Source organism: Rutilus rutilus (genome assembly GCF_951802725.1).
Source record: "Rutilus rutilus genome assembly, chromosome: 22".
Taxonomy (NCBI): domain Eukaryota; kingdom Metazoa; phylum Chordata; class Actinopteri; order Cypriniformes; family Leuciscidae; genus Rutilus; species Rutilus rutilus.
Window position 1 is genome coordinate 14,060,720 of NC_140227.1, and position 26,564 is coordinate 14,087,283.

A 26,564-nucleotide genomic window follows, 5' to 3' on the forward strand; every position below is an offset into this window, starting at 1 on the left:
TTGAACATCCACTCCAGAGAGGAGACGGCAGATTTTTATTGGCACCAAAAAGCATTTGGAGGGTACAGAATAAAGACAGATAAGACAGCGGTGGCCTTTGTGATGATTTTTGACTGGCCCAAAAGCACTTTATTTAACCTTTATTAGCTTTTAGCTGCGAAAGCAACACATAAAACACAATCTTCCTATTTTCTGTCTCAATTTCAGAGATGAACTGGTACATTGGAGTCTGAAACTGATCTTAAAAGGACTCTTCCCTCAGATATTTTATTACAAGTATCTTTAATCTCGCAATTGTACCAGTGACAGATCCTGATTTGTAGACTTCTGCAGCAAACTAAAACCGATCATCTTCGGCTGATTTGAATCGAAACACTATAAATTAACTTTATCTATCTTCATGTATCTTCAGGTTCTATAAGCCATAGTTTACTAGTTACTTCTTAGTAGGGGTGGGAGATCGCATGGATCTTGGCGGGGTGGGGGATCTCATGGACCTTGGTGGGGTGGGCGATTTAGGAGCCGGAGTTGGAGTGGGAGACTTCACAGAGGGAGGAGGAGTTGGAGTGGGAGACTTCACAGAGGGAGGTGGAGTAGGGGTGGGGGACTTTATGGAGGGCGCAGGAGTCGGGGTCTTCACGGACTGTGGAGCGGGTGTAGCTGGCTTGGGGGTGGCGGCTGGCCTGGACATCTGTCCCAGTTTGGGCTCAGGGATCTCTTCGCCTTGTTTGTAGACGCTCACTGTGATCTCCACAAATTCACCGCCGTACTTGTTCCGCACATTGATGCTGTATTTTCCAGAATCTTCCACGTAAACACTCTTGATTGTGAGGCTGGAAAACTTGCCGCCCTCGAAGGTGATCTTGTAGCGGTCGTCAGACAGAATTTCCTGCTCATTCTTAAACCAGGTGACCTCTGGGCTGGGGTCACCCCACACTGTGCAAGTGAGACTCAAGCTCTGCAGAGGTGAGAGGTCACAAATTATGTGCACATGTACTGCGAATTAGTCCAGAAAATATGAACACTTCATGAAAACACAGTTAACTTGTGTATGTATTGAGTTCTAGTGAACATGGGGAAAGTAAAGGAAATACTACCTTCTTCTCCATAATGGTGACAACATCTGGCAGGCCACCTACCACTCTACCACGGTCTACAGAGGGCAAATAGTTCATTTAACACATTTGGACACTATTTCCAACTTTTTTTGGAATGATGTCTATTTAATAATAAATAGGTTACTTCCACTTGTATGAAAATTTGGCATCTGAACACATACCTAAGCGAATTTAATGAGATTATTTTCATTGCACAAAGCTTAATGATCCTAATGGAGTTCAAGTTGAACTGCCTGAGTTCAAGTATGCATGAATACCAGATTAGACCCTTATTAATGTTCCATTTGACCAGTTCTCAGAAATACTCACTCTTCTCAGCGAAAGCAGCAGCTCTGATGAAAGAGGAGGAGAAAATATCAGTGTAAAACATCAATAGGAAAAAAATAGAAGTCTGTAAAGAGAATGAATCCAAGCAATGTCGATTATCTTACTTAAGTCTTTGGAATTCCGCATAGGCATCAGTGTATGCTGTTAGAATGGAAGAAAACACAATAAGTAACACATTGCAGAATCCATGACAAATAATTGTTTCCATGATAAAGAAAAGAAAAACGTTATAAATATAGTTATAAACACATTTCAGAACAGTTGTATATCAGAACAGTTGTATTACCCTGTCATTTTTACCCGGACTTTATGCCCCAATCATAGAAAATAAATGTGTATTCAAGTATTAGTCTGAGCCTGTAGCATTCAGCAGTTCAGTCTCCACTTGCCTTGTCCAGAAAGGTCAAAGGTACGAGAGTGTGGTTTTTCCCCATCATGAATCTCAATGGTATAATGACCCTTTTCCTTATCTGTGGGCTCACAGATCTGCATCCAGGCCATCTCAGATGTGCCTCCAATTCTCATCTTCTCTGAGGAGGAGATCTTACTGTCTCTAAAGCCAAAACATCAAAAGAAAATCTCTTCAATTGGCGATAACCCACCGAACACAACATTGTGATGAATATCATTTCAGCATCATTCATTAGTATATTCTGAGTCTGAAGTTCTGAACAGATGGATGGCCTCTTTTCATGTGGATGTACCTATGAAACCAGCTGGTTTTCATCTCCTCTGTGTAATACTTCATGTAGCATTGCAGTCTGATACCCTCTGGTGTGCACTGAAGAACCAACTCAGAGGCAGAGGATCCTGTCGTGAAACACAACACAATAATAACACTATACTTATATAATGTGTTAAACTAATAGTAAATTCATTTAATGAATTCAGGTTACATTTTCATAAAATTGTCCAACTTACCAGCAATACTGGCGATGGCATTGATGATATCCTCAAACACTGGCAAAAAATAATCATATAACATGACAATTAATGTTTAAATATAATTTGTATATCACATAATGTGCCCATTTATACACCCACAGTATACCATTCCAACAATTGCGGTCTCTTATGTTCACTAAAGGCTCTTAAAGCTGCCTTTATTTGATCATTATATTTAAGAAAAATACAGTACAAACAATAATATTTTAAAATATTATTTTCTATTTCAATATACACTGTTGAGCCAAAACATTATGACCAACGTTATACATGTCTTTACCATCACTTTTGATCAATTTAGTGCATCCTTGCTGAATAGTAAGCCATGTATTAAATGCTTAAAAAAATCTTATTGACTGTATATATATAATTATTATTGCACACTCACACACACACTCAGTATATATATATATATAAAAAAATACCTTTGCCAGAAATATCATAGACAGAGGTGTCCTTTCCACGGTCATCGCCCAGTACAGCTTTGTAAATTCCCTGGTCTTTCCTGGAGAACTATTGGACCAAAATAGTTCCAATGTCACTGAATAGTTAGATTTATGAAGCCGCTAAACTGTTAAAAAACCTTAACTGCAATTATGTTAATGCTTTATAAACTTCGATCGCTGGAGTGCTGGTGATCATACCATGGGGATCGGAAGGGAGCAAGATCCAGACATTGGGTTGGGTGGAACGTCGACAGTTATTTCTTCATCTTCTTTAAACCAGGAAAATGTTGTCTCTTTCTTCACATTGGCCAGCTACAGTGTAAAAATATGACAAGGATAATGATATGAGACACTGATATCAATTTCTCAGTCTTTTAATTGTTGTGTTGCATTTACCTTGCAGACAAGCATCACTGTGCAGTCATCGGTCACATGGAAAGACAGGTATTCTGAGAAGTGAGGGCCTGAGAGAACCAGAATAATGTAACGGATTAATTACATCAGATTAAATACACAGTACAAACAATACTGAGATTTTGGGGATATGTGTAGCTTCACAAACCTTGTTTTCTGATGTGCTCTTTTCTCTGGAACTCAGCCTCTTTCAGAGCAACTTTGAATGCTAAAATAAAAAAAATACCAAGAACATTTGCTAACAGAAGTTTTATACTTTTTTAGTTTTATATAGAAATCCCGTAACTGCTCTGAGACTGGACGCTGTTAAGCCCTTACCGTCTCCCACAAGAACCAGTGAGCTTTGGCTTTTGGCCTTGCCATCGTGGATCTGAATGGTGTAAGTGCCTTCATTGGCTTTGGTGAAGTGCTCAACAGTCATCTGGATGATTCCAGTGGATACATCATGGCTGATTTTGCAACCCTAAACACACAGTAAAATCAATTTCAATATACTTTTTTCAAGGGTTTTAAATGGGACTAAAACAACAACAACAACAACAATAATAACAATAATAATAAATAATTGTAAACAACAATAACAAAGATCACAATAATAATAAACAAAAAACAACTGGCTGTGGCTAATGTTGTTAATATATGTACATTTATTAGTAAACAACAACCACAATGATAATAATAATTTTATTGATTATTTGTAAATGTGTAAATGTATTAGTATGATTTTAAATAATAATAATAAATAACTAAGCAATTTTGTTAGTTATTTGTAAATGTATTATTATTTGTAAATAATAATAACAAACAATTAATAATATAATAATAATAGTAACAATAAATAATAACTGGCTGTGGCTAATTTGGATAATAATTGTAAATCTATTATTTTTCATAAACTACAACAACAATAATAATAAATAACTGGGCCATTTTGTTAATTGTTTGTAAATGTATTAGTAAACAAAAACAATAATAACAGGATCATTTTGTTGATTATTTGTATATGTGTAAATGTATTAGTATTACTTTTAAATAAAAATAATAATAATAATAACAATAAATAACTGGGTAACTTTGTTCATTATTTGTAAATGTGTAAATGTATTAGTATTATTTTTAAATAATAATAATAACAACAATAAATAACTTGGCAACTTAATTATTTGTAAATATATTATTATTTGTAAATAACAACAACAACAAATACGGTAACAATAATAATAAAAATAACGGACTGTGGCTAATTTGGTTCATATGTGTACATTTATCATTTTTTGTAAACAACAACAATAATAATAACAACAATAGCCTATTTTTTCTCTTAAATTAAAAAAGTAATATTTTGGGAAAATGCTGTTATATGTCTTCTGAGTGATTTTGAAGCAGTGAAGTGTTTGGCTGTACCTCAGCACTCGTGATGGCTTTATCGTTGACGATGAACCTGTAGTTGACAGAGGAGGACAACTTCAGAGCCTGGACCCAGAAACGCACATGACCCTTCTCCAGAATCTCATAGTTCAGCTCCGTCTTCAGTGGAACAGCTGATAAAAAAAAGTTAAAAAAGTTCAACTTCAAACTTCTCATGAAAGGGCAATCAAAAACATTCATGAACAATCCACAGGCAACTCACTAGGATGTCTGATGTTGTAGCTCAGATCAAGCACTTTATTGAGCTCTGTGAAAGAAAACAGGTATCATATTCAGCAAACTTCATCTTTATTAGTAAATAAAGGAGATATGTAGATGCTCATCTCTGACCTTCCTCATTGACGGAGTAACTGGATGAAACTCCATTTGTATCGGTCACCGAGACAGAGTAGGTGCCCAGATCCTCCATCTCAGGGTTTACAAATGTCAGCTTTGACCTTAGCAGAAAACGTTGCAGCTTTTTAATTTACACCACGTTGTTTTATGATGCTGTTTTAATAAATGCAACAAAGTCTCATGACTATTCCTAAGTATTTTTCGATTTGAAAAATCTCACTATGATTTGCTCAAGCTCCCCTGAGGGTTAGGTTTTAGGGGTGGACCTTCATGATAGCGTTTTATCTTCAAATCACACGTTTTCATATGAGTCAGATTGTATGAAATTACCAACTTGTTCAATACTTACAAATTATCATGAGATTGGGTTGAATAAAATTACAAATTCACACAGAACAGACATACTTTCTTCCAGAGGACGTGATGGAGACCCTGCTTGATTCGGTGATTTCTTTGTAGGACTTTGACCAATTGAACTTAGAGGTTTCAGAAACTTCACAAGCTTCAAAGTTCAGGAAAACGTCTCCGGTCTCTTCATCCACACCACATACGATCTCCTTTGTACCTTAAGAAACAAAATAACAGAAAATAAAAACAAAATAAAGAGCTATATATCATAATCCACTTTTTGGCATACAATGAAAGTGAAAGGTGAACCCATTTGCCCCTGGTTCTCATCTGCTTTAATTGAATGGAAAACACATCCTGATAAACATCTTTTGAGTTCCACGCAAGAAAGAAAAGGGGCTTTCAGACTGGGTAGTTATAGGAACGAGCCACCAGGGCGGTCCCCCAAAAACTAATGTTCCCCTAGGGCCATTTTCCTGGTTGCATTTGCACCACCAACTCTGAAGTTACGTAAGCTGGCAAACAGCAACGTCATTTAAGCAAGGCATTCTACAACGTCAACAAAAGCTTGAGAAGTTCCTGGGCTTCGGCGTTGGTCCATTTATCGCTGTTTTCCATGTTTGTGGAGTTAAGTATATGTAAACTGTGTGTTTACAAGGCTTTTTAAAAATGGTGAGTACTGGTGTTTTGTAAGGCATGTATTCGGCCAATCAATGCACACTTACGTCTCTGGTAGCTCCTATTGTGCTGGGTTAGACCCTACTCTGAAGTTTGAGCTAATTTAGTCCCACCAAATGGCGTTCCTATTACTAAAATCATTCCCAATTCCTGCGGTGTGAACATTACAAAAAGCAGGTACTTCCAGCAATAGTTATAAGAACTATGAAAATGTTTCTCAGGTGCGAAACCCCCCGAAATTCGGGTTTGGAACGATATCTATATGCTGCATGTTAAAGAATGGATGTTACCTGGCAGTGCTTTTGCACATACGGGATCGGACACATCTGAGGCTTTTCCAACACCTTTATCATTCACAGCCCGCACTCTGAACACATATGACGCTCCACTCTCTAGTCCAGTCACCTACATATCAGAATATACACATTTGAACACTGAATCACATTTATTTATGTGCTTAGATTCTGTGTTGTGCCACTTCTTGAACTGAGAGGTTATTTGAATTTTGTAACAAAATTAGTTTTGTTTCATACCTTCAGGTAACAATGCCCCACTGGCTCAGCATTCACAGTGACAAAGTCTGATGAGCCCATTTTAGCCATGTCCACAAAGTATCCAGTGATGGGACCATCTCCGCTGTACACAGGGGCCCTCCACTGCACCAGGATGGAGCTATCCCGCACCTCCCAGAAACTGATGTCATATGCTGGGCCTGATGATAAAGAGAAGAATAGAGGATCAAGCTATAAGCAGCTCTACTGAAGACAATAGTGTCGTTATTCAGCTTGAGTCAGTTCAATGTTGAATTGTGTTAGTTCAATAACAGTGTTGATGTTGAGACGGTAGTATAGTGGAGTAAAAGGAGAACTGACCAGGCTCAGCCATTGTCCAGGCTTCACAGGCAAAAGCTTTGCTCGGCTCAGATGGCAGGCCAACTCCGGCCATGTTAACAGCCTGAACCTTGAACTCATAGAAAACGCCACCGGTCAGATTCTCCACCTGTGGCCAATCCGGGAAACGCACAGCAAAAGTATACATTTAGAGTACATTTTTATTCCATCAGTAAAGATTATTTTCATATTCAAAGTTCTTGTTTTAAATACACAAGAAATATATTCATGTAAAGCGCACCGTGAAGATCCTGTGGACAGCCGGAGTCGGGCTAACCTCCTTCCAAATAACCGATTCTGCCCTGCGCTTGTCCACGTAGTAAGACGTGATCTTAGAGCCGCCCGTGTGTTTGGGGCGTTTCCAGGCCAGGGTCATGGAGGATCCATTACAGTTCAGAAGACTGATGCCGTATGGGGCGGAGGGAGTAGCTGATTATGTGGGACAGAGAGACAATCATTCAGCGAGACGAATAAAGGTCCTGAGGATCACATATAGCATAAGTGATTGGAGCCGTGGATGAGCCATTGTGGATCAAATAATGATCAGGTGCAGTGATTAAAATAATTTACTGCGACAGCAGAATCACTTAGATACAGTGATATTGTTAGAGTGATTGGTTACGGTTAGCTTTTCATAAATTCACAAACAGGCTAGACAGTCACTGTGCCTCTTTCAATGACTTTAATGCATACTGAGTAAAAGAAGAGCGGATTTTATTAGGCTGGTGTGTAAATATCAGGAGTGGATGTGTCAAATTACTTTATAAATGAAATATATCACATACATACATACCATACTCCACTGCACCCGCTGTGTAAGATAACACAGGTGTTTATATGGCTAACTTCAAAACACTTCATTTAAATGTGTCTTATAAGAAATTTTACATGTTTCCATTGCATGGTTTCAGGTTTCTAAAATCAAACAATAGTGCACTTGATGCACAAAGTACCTCTGATAGCACACAAACCTCTTAGAGACGTCTATTTGATGTCTGTATTTAAGTCTGCAAGATGTATTTTTTAGAGTGTTTGCTCATCTGCAATACGTCTCTGAGACGTCTCCTGTCAGATGTCGTATAGACATTTAGAAGATGTCTTTAAGATGTTTGTGGTCTAGAATTTATGTAAAATTGATCTTTCTAAGATGTTTATCAGATGTATTTACACTGCAGATGTTTTCCAGATCTCTAGCAGACATCTTACAGATGTACCTGTGCTATCTTTTTCCATTTAAAAACAGTTCGACACATAAATAAATAAATAAATAAATAAATGCTTATAGTAGAAAATTGAAGGTGTATATCATTCTATGTCCTCTCTGCTGTTGGATACATTTGCATATTTTCACATTGCATCTGAAAATGTTTTTTTGCATAATAAAAACATCCACGCCACTAGGTGTCAGTATAAACCACAAGACCACTGTTGTCTTCTGGCCAGTGAAACAAATTATTTAGTGTGCCTTTAAGTCAACAATGAATCCCTTACAAATTATAATAGTCACGATTTTGGTTAATTAATTGTCTTATCCTAACTTTCCATTCCTTTTATTACTGTTTTTACAAAGCCATTACAAAGACACTGCTATAGATGTCAGTTGTGTACGTACAAAGTGCAGCATCAATGAAGAGGGGAGCCGATTCCTGTGATTCTTCACTCAATCCGTAAGCATTCACGGCTTGCACACGGAAAACGTAAGTATCTCCTGGGACCAAACCATGGACCACAAACCTGACAAAAGTAAGTCCAGAGAGACAGGCCCAATGTAAACCTACAGTACTTCCAGAAACCACTGTAAGAATTATCAACTTCTTTGGTGTGACAAAGTTGAACTAAATCTGGACATTTTTGAGGATATATTTTACCTGGTGTGTTTGTAAGGTCTGTGGTTACAAGGGAACCAGGTCTTAGAGCCGATCACAGAGGCATCTACATAGTAACCCATCAGGTTGTTGGTGTGTTTTGGGGCCTCCCACTGCACAAAAGCAGATGTTTTGGTGTTTCTGGAAGCAATCACCTGTCCCGGGGCAGAGGGGACACCTGCACAAACCAAACACATTATCAGATTCGTCATCAGATTTCGCCACAGATTTACTAGGGAGTGAACTCTGCCCTGCTGAAAGTGAACATGTTATGGTGGACGGATGTGGAGGTGGAACTGAACCACAGCAAATGTGAGCCGAACAACAACAAAGTGGAGGGGACAGCAATGCATTTCAGATCATAGTATTATTTCAGTGATTTCCTTTTCGCAAAGCAGAAGGCTGTGGAAGCTTAAACATACATACCAATGTTCGGAACAATACCTGCAAAATACAGCATGGAAGTAGTTACATAAGTAGCATATGTAGAGTTCTTTGCACTGAACATCATCTGAATGATCTTTCAAACAGCTTATTTAGCATATTTTGGCATCGGACAGTTAGACAACCACAACAGCAGGTCTGTTAAGTTGCAGTTTGACAGTTAGAGCCTTCTTACCATAAGGGTCCACCTTTTGGATGGGTGCTGTGGGCTCTGACGGCTCACTTGAGCCATACTTGTTGACAGTGATTATGCGGAAACGGTACGTTTTCTTGTCCTCCATATCGAAAACAGGGTAACGGGGGGATCGTAGCTGGACCGCAGTGTTGAATCTCTGCCAGATGTGACTGTCACCTTCACACTAAGCCGAGAGTCATAGATGACCATTATGAGGAGAGTTTCCCCTTACAAACCCAGGAATTATTGGATAAACAATCTATTTAAAAAATATGATGACTAGCACTGTGCAATTCATTTTCATGTATAAATTCCTCACAATATAAAAAAAAATTATTCTTGACTAATAACTTTTTTAAATTTAGCACTATGTTTATTCTTAAAACTTTTTAAGATTTTACATTATGTACAAATTTACATTATTTCATACATTTGTAACATTAAATAAGAAAAAAAAGATTTTTTTTTTACAGTTCTAAAAGTGCAAACACACACACACCTTCTCAATGAGGTACCACACAGGTGCCCGTCCTCGAGGGCTAGGTGGTGTCCAGCTCAGAACAATATACGTTTTGTTTATTTCTGTAGCATGCACATTGGTGGGTGGACCTGGTATTGTAACATACACTAAACAGGAATAAATCAGATGTTTGTTTATACAAAATACTTTTAACATCATCTACTTTACACTCTTATTCGCAGTGTGTTAGTACCAGTGTTGGGGGTAGCGCATTACAAGTAACTTAAGTTATGGAATCAGATTACTTTTTTACAAAAAATATCGGAGTTACTTTTTCAAATAAGTAACGCAAGTTACTTTGTTTTTCCATTTATTAACCTCTACTCTACAGCTGTGAATTTGTAGGTAAAAGTAACGCAAATGTAATGTGACACATAACTCTCACTAAAAACTGTAAGTAACGGGATAAGTATAAGTGTAAGTAACTAAGTAAAGTATTAGTTACTTTTTTAGGGAGTAACACAATATTGTAACACATTACTTTTAAAAGTAACTTTCCCCAACACTGGACTTAGTACTAATGTGTTGAGACAACATGAATTTTTGGCAAAATAAGTAAATAAATTATTAGGACTTGTATGCTGACAAACAAAGCTACTGTAGATAATTGGATTACTTGGACTTTACTCAGAATATTCTGTGAATATATTCTGTGAATATTTTGAGCATTGTAAGGGAAAGAAAATACATTTTAGCCAAAAATTCAGTTTGTCATTTCCTGTTTTTTTTTTTTTTGTTTGATTGACCACACTGCAGAAAAAACAAAGATTTTAACATGTTGAACTTTAATTAATTGGATTAATTTAATTTAGATGGATGAAATTAATTTAATGGATTTCACTCATTTATTTGCTGGTTAAAGTCAATCTGAGAAAACATGTTTGGGGTTAAATGCGGCGATGACGGTAAATTGTGCATTTTTACTGGTTAGCTGGTTAATAAGTTCACACTTAAAATGTAACATTATCTATCATTAATTATTATTATTGCCACTATTTATTCATTTATTTTTGCCAGACAGGTCTGGGTAGCTGAAATAAATACCTTTAGGAAATCATGCCTTACTTCATCTAAAAATATATTTTTATATTTATTTTAAAATTATATATTTTGTTATATTTGCAGTTTATATAACCTCATATTAATTGAGAGATTACATGTAATATCTTTATTTAAAAAAATAATTAGTCAAAACAGGTGATTAAAATGATGAAAAACTTGACCAGATACAGGACACTTTCCCTTATCCATTCATATAAATTTTAGCCTAAAATCTAGATTTTGATTAAAAAGGTGTCATACCTTTTTCTTTATCCTTGGTTACAATGTCCTGTTTACATTACATGCATCTCTCTTAAAAATGAGATTAAAGCTTCATGTTTACCCCTTTTTGTTTCAATAATTTCTACATGGTATGAATGAATGAAATGAGTGTTAAGCTGTAAGGTACTTTGACAAAGACAGCATGCAGTATAGGTGGATGGAGAGAGATGATATTAATGGCTCAGTGAAACCTGAAATCGAATGTACCTCCTTGTAGTTCCTCCTGTCGAATCGCAATGTCATATTTCCCTTCGATTTTAATCACTGTTTCAATACATAAACATAATACTTTCCCATCAGCTTGGGTGATTCCATTTAAACACATTAAACACCAGACAGCTTTTAAGATCATCACTACAGATGCATTTCTGTGTGCGATATGCGAGTGTGGATTATAGCAACTTACACCAAATACATACTATGACTAACAGTTGTGAAAAATATAGAAATACATTATTAAAGGCACTTGAATCACACATCTGAGAAAGTCGTCATTGTACAGTGAATTTGGTGCAAAACATAACTGAGGAAGGAAAAGCATATTGCTGTATACTACACACTTACCGTGTCTAAAGATAGAGGTGTCAAGAGCTTGAAGAAGCAGCCTTTTGCAACCAATCTTTTTTGCTCCCATTTAATAAAAACTCTTTTAACGTGTGTGGGCTATACTGGTCCTGTTTCAGCACAAGATATTTTGGTCTGCTGATAGTTTTTACTCCTACCTTCCACATCACTCTCCACTTCTGCAGCCGTCACTCCACAGGACATCCTAGAAGCCAGACTGATGCCATCTTTGTTCACAGCCCTCACTCTGAAGTGATAGGAAGCTCCCTCGGTCAGGCCGTGGACGGGCAGCTTACACACTTTCACAGGGGAGTCGTTGCACTGGACCCAGTCCTTTGCTCCTGACTTACGTCTGCCAAGGCAACATGCAAGATGTACACAAGATTTTTATTAGCATGCAAAAATAATTATTAATTTATTATTAATGTAAATAACAACAATGTACATTATTTATTTAATTTATTTTGATAATTATTTAATTTAATTTGAATTATTAAAAAATAAATTAGCTTTTGTTTAAATTATTTTCAAATAAAATTATTTAAATAATTTAATGCATTTAAATTATTTATACATTAAAATGAAATCTATTTGAAATCTATGTTTACCTGTCCACAAAGTATCCAGTGATGGGAGCCTCATGGGTGGTGTTTGGAGGTTTCCAGGAGACCAGGACGTAATCTGCATTGGCATCAGAGACGGTAACATCCATGGGGGCTCCTGGGGCCCCGGCCACTGTGGGAGGGGCATCTGTGAAACAAATACATTCACACATTTATAAAATAGCAAAACATTTGTGAATCTCTTTTTCAATGATGTGTTACTCTAAATGTAATACCTCTATGGTACTAACACCTAAGGGGACATGGTAGTGGAAAAAATATGAGACGATAGTAAAAATTATATTTCAATACCTTTGCATTTGCTCACAAAAAGTTTGCGTTGTCCAGAAAAGCTTTGCATTCGCTAGCAAAACTTTTGAATTCCCTCGAGGGAACTGAAATGTAATTTTTCCGCCCATCTCGTTTTATTTCCATCACCAGAACTTTTCCAGTCTCCCGAGAAACCGTGCATTCACTCGCAAAAATGCAGCTTTCTCTCGGAAAAGGCTCACAGAGGAACACAAAAGTTTCGCAAGCAAACGCAAAGTTTACTGAGGGAACATGAAGATTTGCGAGCGAATGACAAAACACTGAAAGATAATTTTTCGCAAAAAAAGTTTTTTGCGTATATAATTCATAATATATATAATTCGTAATATAATTTTCCCTTCCATCTCATATTATTTCCATCACCAGAAGTTCAGAACTTTTGCATTCTCCCAAGTAGGGAGCCCCTAGAGGAACATTATAATGGGAAAAAATTTGATGAAAGGAAAAATGATATGTACAGGTGAAACTCGAAAAATTTGAATATAGTGCAAAAGTTCATTTATTTCAGTAATTCAGCTTAAAAGGTGAAACTAATTTATATATTATATAGACCCATTACATGCAAAGTGAGATATTTCAAGCCTTTATTTGTTATAATTTTGATGATTATGGCTTACAGCTTATGAAATTGGAAAAACATTTTTTTTTACATTTCATAAGCTGTGAGCCATAATCATCAAAATTATAACAAATAAAGGCTTGAAATATCTCACTTTGCATGTAATGAGTCTATATAATATATTAGTTTCACCTTTTAAGTTGAATTACTGAAATAAATTAATTTTTGCACGATATTCAAATTTTTTGAGTTTCACCTGTAATTGCTTTTGCGTTCTCTCGCAAATGTTTTGTGTTTCCCTGAAAAACGTTGTGTTCGCTTGCAAAATGCTTTGTGTTCCCCTGAGAAATCTTGCGTTTGCTCACAAAACTTTTGAGTTCTTTGCGAGCGAACGCAAAGTTTCTATGAGGGCCGCAAAAGGTTTGCGAGGGAACTTAAAGCTACTCGGGGAAACGCAAAACTTCTGAGAGGGAACGCAAAGCATTGAAATAATACTTTTTTTCATCCATCATCATGTCCCTTTAGGGGCTCCGTACCCAAGAAACTTTGCGTTTGCTTGAAAACTTGTTTCTCCCATCTCATATTTTTCCCTTTAGGGGCTCTGTATTCTTCCTAGTCATTTTAGGAATGGTTAGATTACTCAATGCATTTATCACTTCTTTTTTTTACCTTTAACAAACAGGTAAGCGCTGTGTTCTGTGGTTCCATCCTTGGTCCAGACGCGGAAGGTGTAAAGACCCTCATCATCCTTGTTCAGGTGAGGAAGCGCGAGCTTGGCGACCCCACCACCAATAGACATCTCAACCCACCTGGATGGCACTAGCAAAGTATCTACACAAACAAATGCAAAGCGTTAGTATCAGTTTAAACTTTTTCAGTGGTTCTAAACTGAAAGACAAATGCAGCATCTCACCATCTCTGTACCACATGACCTCAGGTGGCAGGTTTGGCAGGTCCGGCACCACCACAATGTTGGCCACCAGACTAACAGACTCTCCCTCGGTACCAAATGTCACTCCAAAAGAGCGCAGCATGGTCACCTCAAGCTTACTGGGATGAATGCTGCTGAGCAGAGGAACTACAGGAAACACAACAGAAACCCAAGATCAGAAATGCTCCATAATAAACCAAACCACTTTTTTTTTAAACAGATTTATTAACTTATTTTTACTTCAACAAACTCATTGTTTCTGCCTTAAATTAGTACATTGTTTAAATCAATATATTATTAGCTTACTGTGTGATTTGTATATGTATATTTCTGAAATACATAACTTGGACGCAATCACCTCTGATAGCATTGTCTGTAAAGCTGTATTGTGAATGTACACATGTATTGTGAAAAGCGCTTTACAAATAAATGTGAATTGAATTTAGCGTTTTAGTTTGATATAAATCTATTAGATAAATCCTCATATTTATTTATTTATGTATTTACTACAATACATTTATTTTGATGAATTATGAGTTTTTTTTTTCGTGATTATTGGATAAGGATTTATAAATTGTAGAGATTGCACTCACTATTATCAATTTCTAACCAATAGGAAATATTTCAGAGCTCAGAGTAATGAGAAAAATCACTAATGGAATTTCCATGACTTTTAAATATTTCAATTTAATTATAATTATCTAAATATTAATTTCTATGACTTTTCATTGTACTATACACACATATACATATATATATATTTAAAAAGTCCTATTTATTTATTTATTTATTTATTTATTTCAAATAAAATAAAATAATTTTCTGTATTTATTTTTATATTTATTTATCAACCATACTTTATTTGCTTAAATCCCCAAGAGGTAAATCCGGTAACGCTTTAGATTACAGCCCGGAGATTTTACAGTGTAACTTTCTGTAATTATAGTGTACCTATAAAGTACACATGTAAGTATAAGGGAACAACATGTACAGTTTGGGGAATAAAGGAGTAACAACCAGGAGAAATATATTTTTTTATATATGTAAGGGGTACTTATTCTACTATTATGATACAACAATCACATTTGGGACCAATTTATAAAGGTTTCCAAGTCAGTATTATAAGATTGTCTGTATATATTTTTTATTGTACTTACCCTGTAACTACATTGAACAAGAGGGTAACAAGCACCACTTTAATTTACGGCCCGCAATGTCACACTTACCCTGTAACTACTTGGAACAAGAGGGTAACAAGCACCACTTACCCTGTACAATTCCCAGTATAAAAAAAAAAAAAAGCAATAGTTTTGGCTTTACTTGCCTTGAAGCATGTAAGCTCAAACTTAAACATCTGCACTTTTGCTATAAAAAAAAAACAACTCTGTATAAATGCATAGATATGTACCCTGTAATTTTTTAAAAGCCTATACAGTTTGTATTGGTACACAATTTTTACAAAAAGGTGCACAGTGTATGTTCTCGCTAAATTGGTCCCAAATGTAAGATTGTTGTATCATAATAGTAGAATAAGTACCGCTTAGTTCTATAATACTTACAGTATAAATATATATTTTTTAATTCTCCTGGTTGTTACCCCTTTATTCCCCAAATTTTGCATATTGTTCCCTTATACTTACATGGAAGTACTTCATAGGTACACTATAATTACCGAAAGTTACGTTGTAAATTCATCTTAATTATGTAGTACTTTCCGGGCTGTAATCTAAAGCGTTAATCCCTCCATCCCTGTTATAGTAAAGCCTACTGTTTTCACATTTCATTATTTCATATTTATTACATTTCATATTAAATTTCACATAACAGAGGCAATTTTTTCTGTGCATACTTGTCCACATAACAGTCACTTGAACTATGAAGTATTAATATGAATGCACTTTTATGTTTATTGACAACTGGTGTTTACCACACTGCCTTCTGTTTACAAGCACAAATGAACCGTGGGGAAAAAATGTGCCATTGTTTCCATATCTTATCAAGACTTTGCGCCTGGAACAGAACAGATATTTATGGCTCATGATCTCAAGTAAGGCCCTTCAGACCTGGGCGTCAGCCAAATACAAGCTCCATCTTACCTTGTCCTGGCAGATGGGAGAGCTCTCCTCCCCCTTGTGGCCCTACATGGAAAAACAAGCAAAGTAGATCACTAAAAAGACCACTCACCAAAAGAGAAAGATACAAGATATGAGGAGAAAAGAGACACTCACTCCTGACACAGACAGTAGCCTTGGAGGTGGCCTTTCCCTGCGGATTGGTTGCCACGACACTGTACACTCCAGAATCAGTAACTGCACATCTGCAATAAAACAACACAATTTCACAATGTAAATCAACAGACTGAACATGAGTTTTCTAACCAAAATATAGTTTATAGTGGCCATATGGGACATATTCATTAGAAATCAGATTAAAAGGATAGTTCAGCCAAAAATTTAATTTACTCATATCGTTTCAAATCTGTTTGACTTCCTTTCCTCTGCTCCGTGAAACACAAAAGATATTCTGAAGAATGGTTCTCAACAGTTTTGGTCACAATTGATGTCCATTGTATGGACAAAACAAACAAACAAAAATCAACACAATTTTGGAACGACATGAGAGCAGGTAAATGATGAGAGAATTTAAGTTTTTGGGTGAACTAACAATTGAATCAGCAACGTCATGAACACACATAAACGTATAAATAGTATTAGAGATTTTTGTAAATTAACTTATATAATTTAAAGTTCAAGTGTGTAATTTCTGTGCCTCTATTTGAATAGAATTGGAAAATAATGACTGTGTTCAAAAAGGTTTCCCTGAACACGCCATTGGTGAAACAAACAGATAGCCACGCCTCCAACTCACACCATTGGTTGAGCCACTGTTGCTATGCTGGGCTGGTAAGAATTTTCAAAAACACAGATTTTTTAAAAGTGCTACAGAGCCATAGTGTTTAGACTTTTTTGTTGTTGTTGTTGTTGTCTACGCATATTAAACTGGGACAAGAGAAACATTTTAAATGGAAAAATTACAAACTTCAGCTTTAAAGGTGAGACAAAATGTTTGCTTGGTGATCCGCTGTTGGTTGTATGGCTAGTTAACAGGGTGGAAAAAGTGTTTTATGTGTTCCTCACACATCTTTCACGAACCGTTTGGTACGAGTGGAGAGACTTCTGCATCCAGAACATGATCTCACTGGACAGCAGTGTGTTGGTTTCAGACATGCTGTGCTCTCCTTGAAGCACGGAAATGTGACCTTCAGTCCCTGTGGACTATTTTAGAGCCACTCCTTTCCCTTTGCAATGCATATGGCATGTTTGTCCAAACCAATGTATTTGCATTTTGTTTCTCTCTGAGAGTTGTAGTAAAATATTCATCAAGCTTTTTTCAAGCTTTTTTGAGAATGAATGAGTGTCTGGTTAGATCAAACAGTGGCCACTGCGATGACCTGTGATCTCTGAGAGGTGCTACTGTAATGGCGGCTCTGGGTCTTCACTGGCGTCAGGCGTTCCAGGATCAAATGACGCATAGCTAAGTTGAGCAGAACCGACAGCTGAGACTTCTTCAAGATGAACCTCACTGGGACTAAATAGGAAAGCGTCGCTTTTAAAAGCACTTCATTCACTTTCCCAGGGCGTTACAAACAGGGAGGGGTGAGTTGCGCTCTTCCATACAATGAAAGTGAATAGGGCTCCAACAATGAGTAGGTTACATGGATTGTAGGCTACATAAAGCTATATGATAGCTTTGTGAGAGTAAAACAATGAAATTTAAGTTAAAAAAAAAGAAAGAAAATTTTGCTTCACATCATTTGCACTGTAAAAAAAAACATTCCTGAAAACCCTCCTACGGAAGAGGATTAGGGCCAAGCAATAATAAAAAAATAAAATCATCTTGAGATTAAAGTCATTATAATGCGAGATTAAACTCGTTAAACTTCGAGAAAAAATGTCTCACAACGACTTTATTCTCGAAATTTTATGAGTTTATTTCTAATTTTTTTCTCGAAATTTAACTAATTTTTTTCTCGAAATTTAACGAGTTTAATCTCGCATTATAGTGACTTTAATCTCGAGATGGTTTTATTTTTTTATTATTGCTTGGCCCTAATCCTCTTCCGTACCCTCCAGCTTTTCTGAGAGAGAGAATAAAAAATACAAATAAATTAATGTGACATATAGTTTCCCAAATTACGGGAGTAGGGACTTCTGGGAAGGTATTTGTTTACCGCCATGTTAGCACTGGGGCCAACACAAGGTAAACAACAAGCAAAGGTAACAAGGTAACACATGGTAATAAGGTAACATCGCAAACACAAGGTAAACAACAGCTTCTGTACTTTTACTGTTTTTCACCATTAAATTACATGGAAATTCATATTGTTTTCTTGAAAATACCTGACAGTAATTTACTGTAAAATATATAAATATGAAATTACATGCAATGTTAAACTATTAACAATTTGTCACTGTGTATGTCAAGGCAACTTACAGTTAACCAACTAACAGGTTTTAACTGTAGCATTTGTCTTATTCTTTAAAAATGTAAAAAAAAAAAAAATTTGGTGTGTGAGCACAAAATCTGCGGGAATGAGTAAAATTATGCGCAATACGCGCAATCCCAAGCCCTGTAACACTAACAATATTCATAGCAAATGAAACGAGTGAGTGAGGCGAGGCGGGTTGTGTTTCAGCTCGCTGTCAGAGAGATGAGAGAGCGAGAAAGCACAGCTGGTATCGTGTATCTATTCTGCAGGAAAATGAGTCAAGCCCTGCAGGTCACCATTCACTTTCATTGTATGGAAGAGAGCAGCTTGGACATTCTTCTCAATATATTGTTTTGTGTTCCATGGAAGAAAGAAATCAAATGGGGTTTTAAAAAGACAAAGGACGAGTAAATATTGAATCCAGGTTCTCTTGAAACTAAAATGTGTTGCTAATTCATGCAAGTACAGTATGTGTAAAAAAAGATCAACTTAACTTGCTTATTTTGCAACTATAAGTTAGTTTAAAATGGAAAAAGGAAACTACTAGAGGCCTACTTGTAAACTGAGTGTGTGTGAGGTCATACCTGCTAATAATCAGACTGTGAACCCCATATTTGCTCTCAATTTTGTACTTTCCAGGAGCACTCAAGCGTTCAATGACAACATCATTCCTATACCTGCCAATACAGAGAAATAAAGTTCAGTTGTGCTCAATTTTAACCACATCAGTGAGAGAGCCAAAGTACAGTAACAGTAAACACATAATGGACCTCATTAATGAAGCATGAGCAGAATAAATGCATCTGACAATTTATTTAAGCATGGTTTTACTAACAATTTACAAATTTCTTCTCATGTTTCATTGTTTTTTTTTTGCTCAGTATATTCAAATAATATTACAAACAGTTTATGTTGTTTAAAGTCCCCCTGTGGTGAAAATTAGGCTTTTAATGTTATTTATATGTCTATGTGGTGTTTTTAATATGCTTTAAGACAAACCATGTGTATTTTCCTGAGTATTTTCTCCTTAAAACTACAGTGAACCAAACAGTCTCAAAAACGCAGTTTGAAATCGCTGGTGTTTCTGACATCACAAACTACCTTAACCAATCACATCAATGTGTGATCGCCAATGAGTGGATCTCTGAGCGGGTGTGATTTGCATATTCATAGAACCAAGTATACTAAATGAGGAAAGGGTGTAGTGTTACATTCAAGCTATTTTAAGGCACGACGAAAACACTTTTCAAGGTAAAAACGTTTAAATGTGTAATTTTGGTGATCAAAGATGAGTTTTAAGGGATACAATTATTGACTACAGGGGGACTTTAAGTTTGAGTCATCTAATCAGTATCAAAAACATTAGGGTTTTGGAATTGAAAACCAATCAAACCATTTGACAATAGGGTTGGGTTGGCCGGACACAGTGCAGAACAGCTTGACGGGAGTCTTCTCCCACACAGTGTGAGATCTCAGACTGACCAGGAAGTCCGGTGCTTTGGGAACCACAGCAGGAACATCCTTCCTAAAAGACATTCCCTTCACCTGTTCAAATACAGAAAGAACAGAGTAAAGATTCAAAGGTTCTGCTTTTTTGACGTTCATTGTATGGGCAACATTGTAAAAAAAATATTCTTTTGTGTTCCACAAGAGAAAACAAATACAGGTTTGGAACGGCATGAGCATTTTCATTTTTGGGGTGAACTATCCCTTTAAAGGCATTTTGTAGAGATATTCTTCCGAGAGGTTTAAGATGATGTTCACCTCTCTAGTAATCTCGATATTTTTCACTTGCTCATGTGTGGCCACTTTCATTCTGTGCAGCTCCTGCTGCAGATTAACCAAATCTCTTCCAAAGTGAGCTGCCATCCTCTGATACTCCTGCATTCCCTCGGGAGCCCTGCGCACACACACACACAAAAATGACATTCCATACTGTACAGGTTTAGTCTTAAGAGTAAAGTGACACTATCATTTTTTTGTCGTCTGTAAATATGGAAGCGGGCTTCTGGTTTTCTCTTACACTGTCTTTAAATAGCCTTCTGAACTGTAATAGATGCAGGAGCCAGTAAAATCTCACCTCTCCCTGAAGGTTGGCACTGTGTAGGCTGGTTCTGCCATAGCCTCAGTGGCCTGGACCTGCTCCTTCTTCACGGCCCGAGAGCTTGATTTCCTGACAAACACATCAGAATAGCATTCGGGTCATGTTTGCATTGTGTGACGGCCGGTGTGAGCAATTTGTTACATTTCACACTTTGTACTGTTACAATTTTACTTACAGCATTGAAGGATGGATAATTGATTTATTATAGTAGTATACAGTATATTGTGGATTTACTATATGGTGGTTATTATTGTAAATGATGAATGCCAAGTGCCTAAACCCAACAAAGACCAGCCTGATCAGGAAACCATATTTCGCTTGCAAAAACGAACCTTTTTAACATAATTTCATAATTTTAGGTAAGTTTGGTACCAAATTAACACTTGTAAAAATTGTATTGAATGTGAACTTGTAGTGTCCTTAAAATCTTAAAAGTACAGTATATTTAAAAATCTGGTAGACAATATAATATGAATTGAATACAATTCCACTTAAGTGTACTTAATGCTAGTACATTTTCATGACTTTTAAAAAGTGCATTTTTGTACTGTCAAATGTCTAGTCATTTGAAGTGTATATTAAGTACATTTGAAATCAAATTATGTTTAAGGAAAACTTTTTTGATGTGCTGATTAACATAATATGCTGACATAAACATGTTATGTTAACAACATAAAATTGCAATGAAGTTGCAATTTACACTTTTATTAAGATTTACATTTATATCAACTTCAAATGTAACATGGTTTCATAATATGAAACCATGTTACATTTGAAGTTGATATAAATGTAAATCTTAATAAAAGTGTAAATTGCAACTTCATCATTACAAATGTAATGTAATTAGAAATATATTTAATAAATGCATACAAGTTTCAATCAAAATGACATTAAAGTATATTTTAATTTACCACAAATGCTTGTTAGTATATTTGGCAGTACACTTTAACTATATTTCAAAGACAATAGAAGTTATGAAAATTACATGTAAAAATGTACCGAAGTGAAAGTCAAAAAAGCAGTTCAGTTAATTGCATTTAATATAAATTTAATTCATTATAATTTCATTTTAATTTACATTAAACGCTACATTAAGTTTGCACTTACAGGAAGCATATTATTTTATTATATAAGTAAATTATTTCCATAATAAGTTGCCTACTCTTTCTTGAGTACTTAACTTTAGAGAGTTAATAAGCTCATGTGATCAGATGCTAACAGGAAATGCTAAACAAATGCAGCATGTTTCATTCAACAGCGCCAGCAAAGCTTTAGAAACGGCTTTGATCAAGAACTGTAAAAAGTGATCAGTTCACAACATAAAAAAAGTGAGGTAACCCGTAGCCTTAAAATGATTAAGTAAATAAACTTAATGCGTAATTGAAAAAAATTAAGTTATGTGGAATTGTCACATAACTTAATTTTTTCAATTTCAATGTACATTTGTCAACTGATCACTTTTACAGTGTGTCTTTAACACAAAATAAATTATGATCACAAAATTGTGACAAAAATATGATTAAAATGATGATTAAATGGTAATTACTCTGTTCTGCCAAGTATGCTGTCTGGATCCATACACCAAATTCTTGCAAAATCTCTTGAAAACATTGATTTTTGAGGGCCAAATTGATTACAGCAACATAATCAGTCCCTGTAATGTATAGTATGGATTGGTCAAAGCTGATTTATTCATGCTTGTTAACCTAAAGGCAACAGCACCCACACTGAAGCAAATCTGAATTCCTCTTCACCCAAAATGTGAACTGAATACAAACTATTTTCCTTGAGTGCCATGCTTCATGTCATATTTTCCCACTGTACTGTGAAGCAACATTTTCTCCTTTCTCACGACTGATGCATGACGTAACCTTTGATCAGCCAACTGAGTATCCGAGTATCAGGTCACTTGACCTTTAGATGTCTTATGAAGCAACAAAGAGAGCGGTATTAGCATAAGCGAAGACGTTCTTCTGGCCAGCTGAAGCCTTTGAGCAAAGCTCACGCCAAGGCTGTCCGTATGCTCGGCCAATCAAACTGAGTTTATCCACATCCATCCCATACCTTGAGTGATGGACAACATGTTTTGAGCTTTGATGTTGCGTTTGCTCCTGCCGATAAAGTGTTACGGCCCTCGCAGGCATGTCGGGAACACTCTGAAAAAGACCTAATGACCACACCAATACTCATTGTGCAATCTAAATCACCTTTAAAAGGGTTTATACTGGACAAAATGTACAGTTAACAATGTTGAATATGAATATGGAACAGAGCTAGTGTTACTGTTCTTGCGATTACATATTGGGTAATATTGTAAACTTATATTAGGTTTACTTATAGAAGGTTATCATGACACACTCTTAAAAAACAAAAGGTTCTTCATTGGCATCAATGGTTCAATGGAAACGTACTCTAAACTTCACTCTAACAACAAAAATGTCAAGAACTGTTTACTGAATTTGGGATAACTGCAAAAAAACACTTTTGAAAAACGTGATAATTTAAGTTGAGAAAACTTAATTTCTTTAGGTGTTACCAATTGAAGTAATTTTTTTAAGTTGATCCAACTGGTCACTTTTTACAGTGTATAAACTGTATATCAAACTTTTTTTACTTAAGCTTTTACTTAATTATGAGATCAATAAGTTATGACAATGTGATTTTACATTGCTTTAACTCATCAAAACAAGTTAATCAATTTTCAACCATTTTGAGTTATATATATCAACAAAGTTATAGATTCAACTCAAGTCAGTTTAATGTAATTTAAGTTGAAATTACTTCAATTTTTTAAGTACAATCAACTTGGATGTTTAAGGCAGCAACTTTAAAAAAATAGTATTATTTTTTTACAGTGGTTATTGTAAACTAGCACCAAAACCGCCTCTACTCACATTCCAGCCCATCAGCAACACCCATGAGGTCAAGTGCATCACATTACAGGCAGAAAGTGAAAAGCTGACCCAAGAATAACTGGCACAATTTATGGACACAAACACACACATCTCAGAATCCAAGTCGGAGCAAAAGAATTTGAGCAAAATCCCTTAGATTTGACCTTTGACCTGCACATAATATGACTATGGTGACAAGGTTTCAAGTGGAAACAAACAAATCAGTAAACCCATTAAAGGATTTGTGCATATTTCTGCATTACATGAACTCTTCAAAATTAGAGCTCAACCTGTGGGAAAGTAATATCATTTCCCCCCCCTCACTAAAACAAATATTAAATATGGAAGAATCAAAAGTGACCATACATTTGGTAATGATCTAAAGTCCAGAATCATGTCACACACAGTCTTTCCCCCCCAAGTATTCAATAATATCTTTTTTTTAACAATATTCAATTGAAATCGTATATGTGAAATACACCAAATATGATCATCTGGGCAACGTACGTATCCCAATACATATCTGTTAACAGATTAATAAAATAAAGCTGCACTTACCCCAAGAGAAAAGAAGAGCTTTGAGTGTCGGAAGAGCAGCCTGAGAGCAGTTGGAAAGCTCCTGCTGATGGAACAAAAATAATGCGCTCACTTAGGGAATGTCTTCACTCAGCCACCCCATGTAAGGATACTCTTAAGACTATATATAGCATTTACCTCAATTTTTAGACCATTTTACCGACTGAAAGAGGACGAGACAACAGATTTAGTTTAACGGGGGTAAATGTTCATTTGTTTCTTTTAAACTTATCTGATGATTCTTGAGACATACAAATAGGGTAAGATAGGATTTTACCTGGAATCACAACCTCAGAGGGATCGGCACTGGGACGTTGTAAGCATGTATACGTCCTCACTAACTTCTAAAGGAGAGAGGCACATTCACGGCAACTTTGGGTTTAAGTTCTGTTCAAAATAAGAATCTTTTAGCCCTCTGCAAAATTTTGAAAGACGCTTCAGTTTGTAAATATTCAAAAAGCCGTGGGTTGATGCCAAGACAATTTCTTATCAGTTTTTAAATTGTATCTTCAAAAAGAAGTGATTTCCAAAATGATGCTTAAGTCGGCATCTTGGGAGCCCCTTTTTAGGGGTTTAATCTACCCTCCCTCTTACTGGGCTACAGTTGCCAAAATCTATTTTTAACAGGAGATAAAACAGAGAGAGACTGTAAGTGACACCCTGAAGTTACAGTACTGCTATATAAGACATTAACTAATTAATGGTGTCTGTCAAAACCCTGTAGATGTAGAGCAAGACCAGAAAAAATAATAATAATAATGAGCCAAAACATTATGGCCAGTCACAGGTGAAGCGAATATCGTTGATCATCTCCTAACAACGACACATATTAAGGTCTGGGTAGATTAGATGGTAAGCAAACAATCAGTTCTTGAACTTAACGTGTTGGATGTACGAATAACGATCGGAGCGATTTTGACAAGGGCCAAATTGTTATGGCAAGCCGACTGGGTCAGAGTATCTCTGAAACGGCAAGGCTTGTGTGTTGCTCCCGGTCAAAAGTGGTGAGAATTTACCAACAGTGGTCCAGGGAGGGACAAACAACAAACCGGTGAGTGTTGGGCGTCCAAGGCTCATCGATGCACGAGGCCAACGAAGGCTATCTCATCTGGTCTGAACCAACAGAAGGTCAACTGTGGCACAAGTCATATCAAAATCTTAATGATGGTGCCTATGATGAACCGTCAACTGTTGAAACGGTGTACAATGGGCACGCGAACGTCAGATCTGGATGAACCCTGGGTCCAGCCATTCATGTGGAAACTTACATTTGACACGTGCCACCTGCCTACCTAACATTATGCTTTTTCCATACACTATTCAATGCAATTTACTTGCATTGTATAACATTCAGTTTAGTATGAATGACAGATTGAATGACATTCAATAGCATGACATACAAGCCACCTTAAGTACATCTGTGTAATCTGTTCTTCACTTTAGTATTCTATTTGCCCTGAACCATTAGTTTCCTATCGTGTGAATGGCTTGTGCATTAAATACTGCCTTTTTGGCAGCCTGGATAAATACTAAAGCAGCATGTAGATACTAATGAATACTGCAACTTTCTAAAACTATCAATTCATTTTAACACTGTGATCCAAAAACATTTCGGTAACACTTTATTATGATGGTCCCTTTAGACATTCTGTTGACTATAAGTAATGCTGCTCACTCTCATTAGAGTTAGAGTATTAGTAGACTGTCTGCTTAATATCTGCTAACACTTTATTTTGATGCTCCCCCAACAGACATTCTACAGACTATAAGTAACTTTGTAACTACACATGACAGTTTATTTTACTAACCCTAACCTAATAGTCTACTAATACTCTACTAACACTCTAAAGAGAGTGAGTAGACATGTATGTGCAACATTACTTAGTCAACAGAATGTCTAAAGGGGACCATCAGGGTTGGGGAGTAACGGAATACATGTAACGGCGTTATGTAATCAGGATACAAAAATCCAGTAACTGTAATCCGTTACAGTTACGTCAAAAAAAGTAGTAATCAGATTATAGTTACATTTTGAAAAAAAGGGGGAACACTTTCAGGATTACAATGGTTTCATTTAAAACTAAATAAATAAGTATTTTGGCATAATACCACTATATTAAGCGCTGCTTGATTATACAGTAGTTCCTGGTTCTGTTGCCAGTAATGACTCACATGTGCATGTGCAAATAACAGCTTTCTACAATCTCCTCAGATGCAGATTGAATCACTGCTGCTAGTAGAAACGATGCTGCCTGCGG

At 36.2% G+C, this 26,564-nt stretch overlaps 1 protein-coding gene across 7 annotated transcripts; it reads right to left on the minus strand.

The window, feature by feature from the left end:
* On the minus strand, positions 1–24,857 carry myom2a (myomesin 2a). Of its 7 annotated transcripts, none has more exons than XM_084394535.1 (38): positions 24,584–24,857; positions 24,445–24,469; positions 24,289–24,352; positions 20,813–20,905; positions 20,497–20,632; positions 20,126–20,277; positions 19,317–19,409; positions 16,472–16,560; positions 16,340–16,381; positions 14,226–14,390; positions 13,982–14,143; positions 12,430–12,571; positions 11,980–12,173; positions 11,465–11,521; positions 9,914–10,041; positions 9,415–9,598; positions 8,799–8,973; positions 8,543–8,664; positions 7,172–7,359; positions 6,913–7,039; positions 6,574–6,752; positions 6,331–6,445; positions 5,420–5,579; positions 5,009–5,115; positions 4,881–4,925; positions 4,655–4,791; positions 3,569–3,713; positions 3,399–3,458; positions 3,233–3,300; positions 3,035–3,148; positions 2,816–2,903; positions 2,367–2,405; positions 2,150–2,255; positions 1,835–1,998; positions 1,550–1,586; positions 1,428–1,450; positions 1,098–1,153; positions 1–958 (listed from the first exon to the last, which is right to left on the minus strand). In XM_084394535.1, exons 4-38 carry the CDS (start codon positions 20,851–20,853, stop codon positions 437–439), a joined length of 4,362 nt encoding a protein of 1,453 aa, XP_084250661.1. In that variant the 5' UTR covers positions 20,854–20,905; positions 24,289–24,352; positions 24,445–24,469; positions 24,584–24,857; the 3' UTR covers positions 1–436. The 7 variants fall into 7 exon arrangements, with proteins under 7 accessions (XP_084250661.1, XP_084250657.1, XP_084250659.1 ...); XM_084394531.1 differs by lacking the exons at positions 24,445–24,469; positions 24,584–24,857 and adding exons at positions 7,724–7,741; positions 22,901–23,003; XM_084394533.1 differs by lacking the exons at positions 24,445–24,469; positions 24,584–24,857 and adding an exon at positions 7,724–7,741 and having other exon boundaries at positions 24,289–24,407.
* Positions 24,858–26,564: the final 1,707 nt, after the last annotated feature.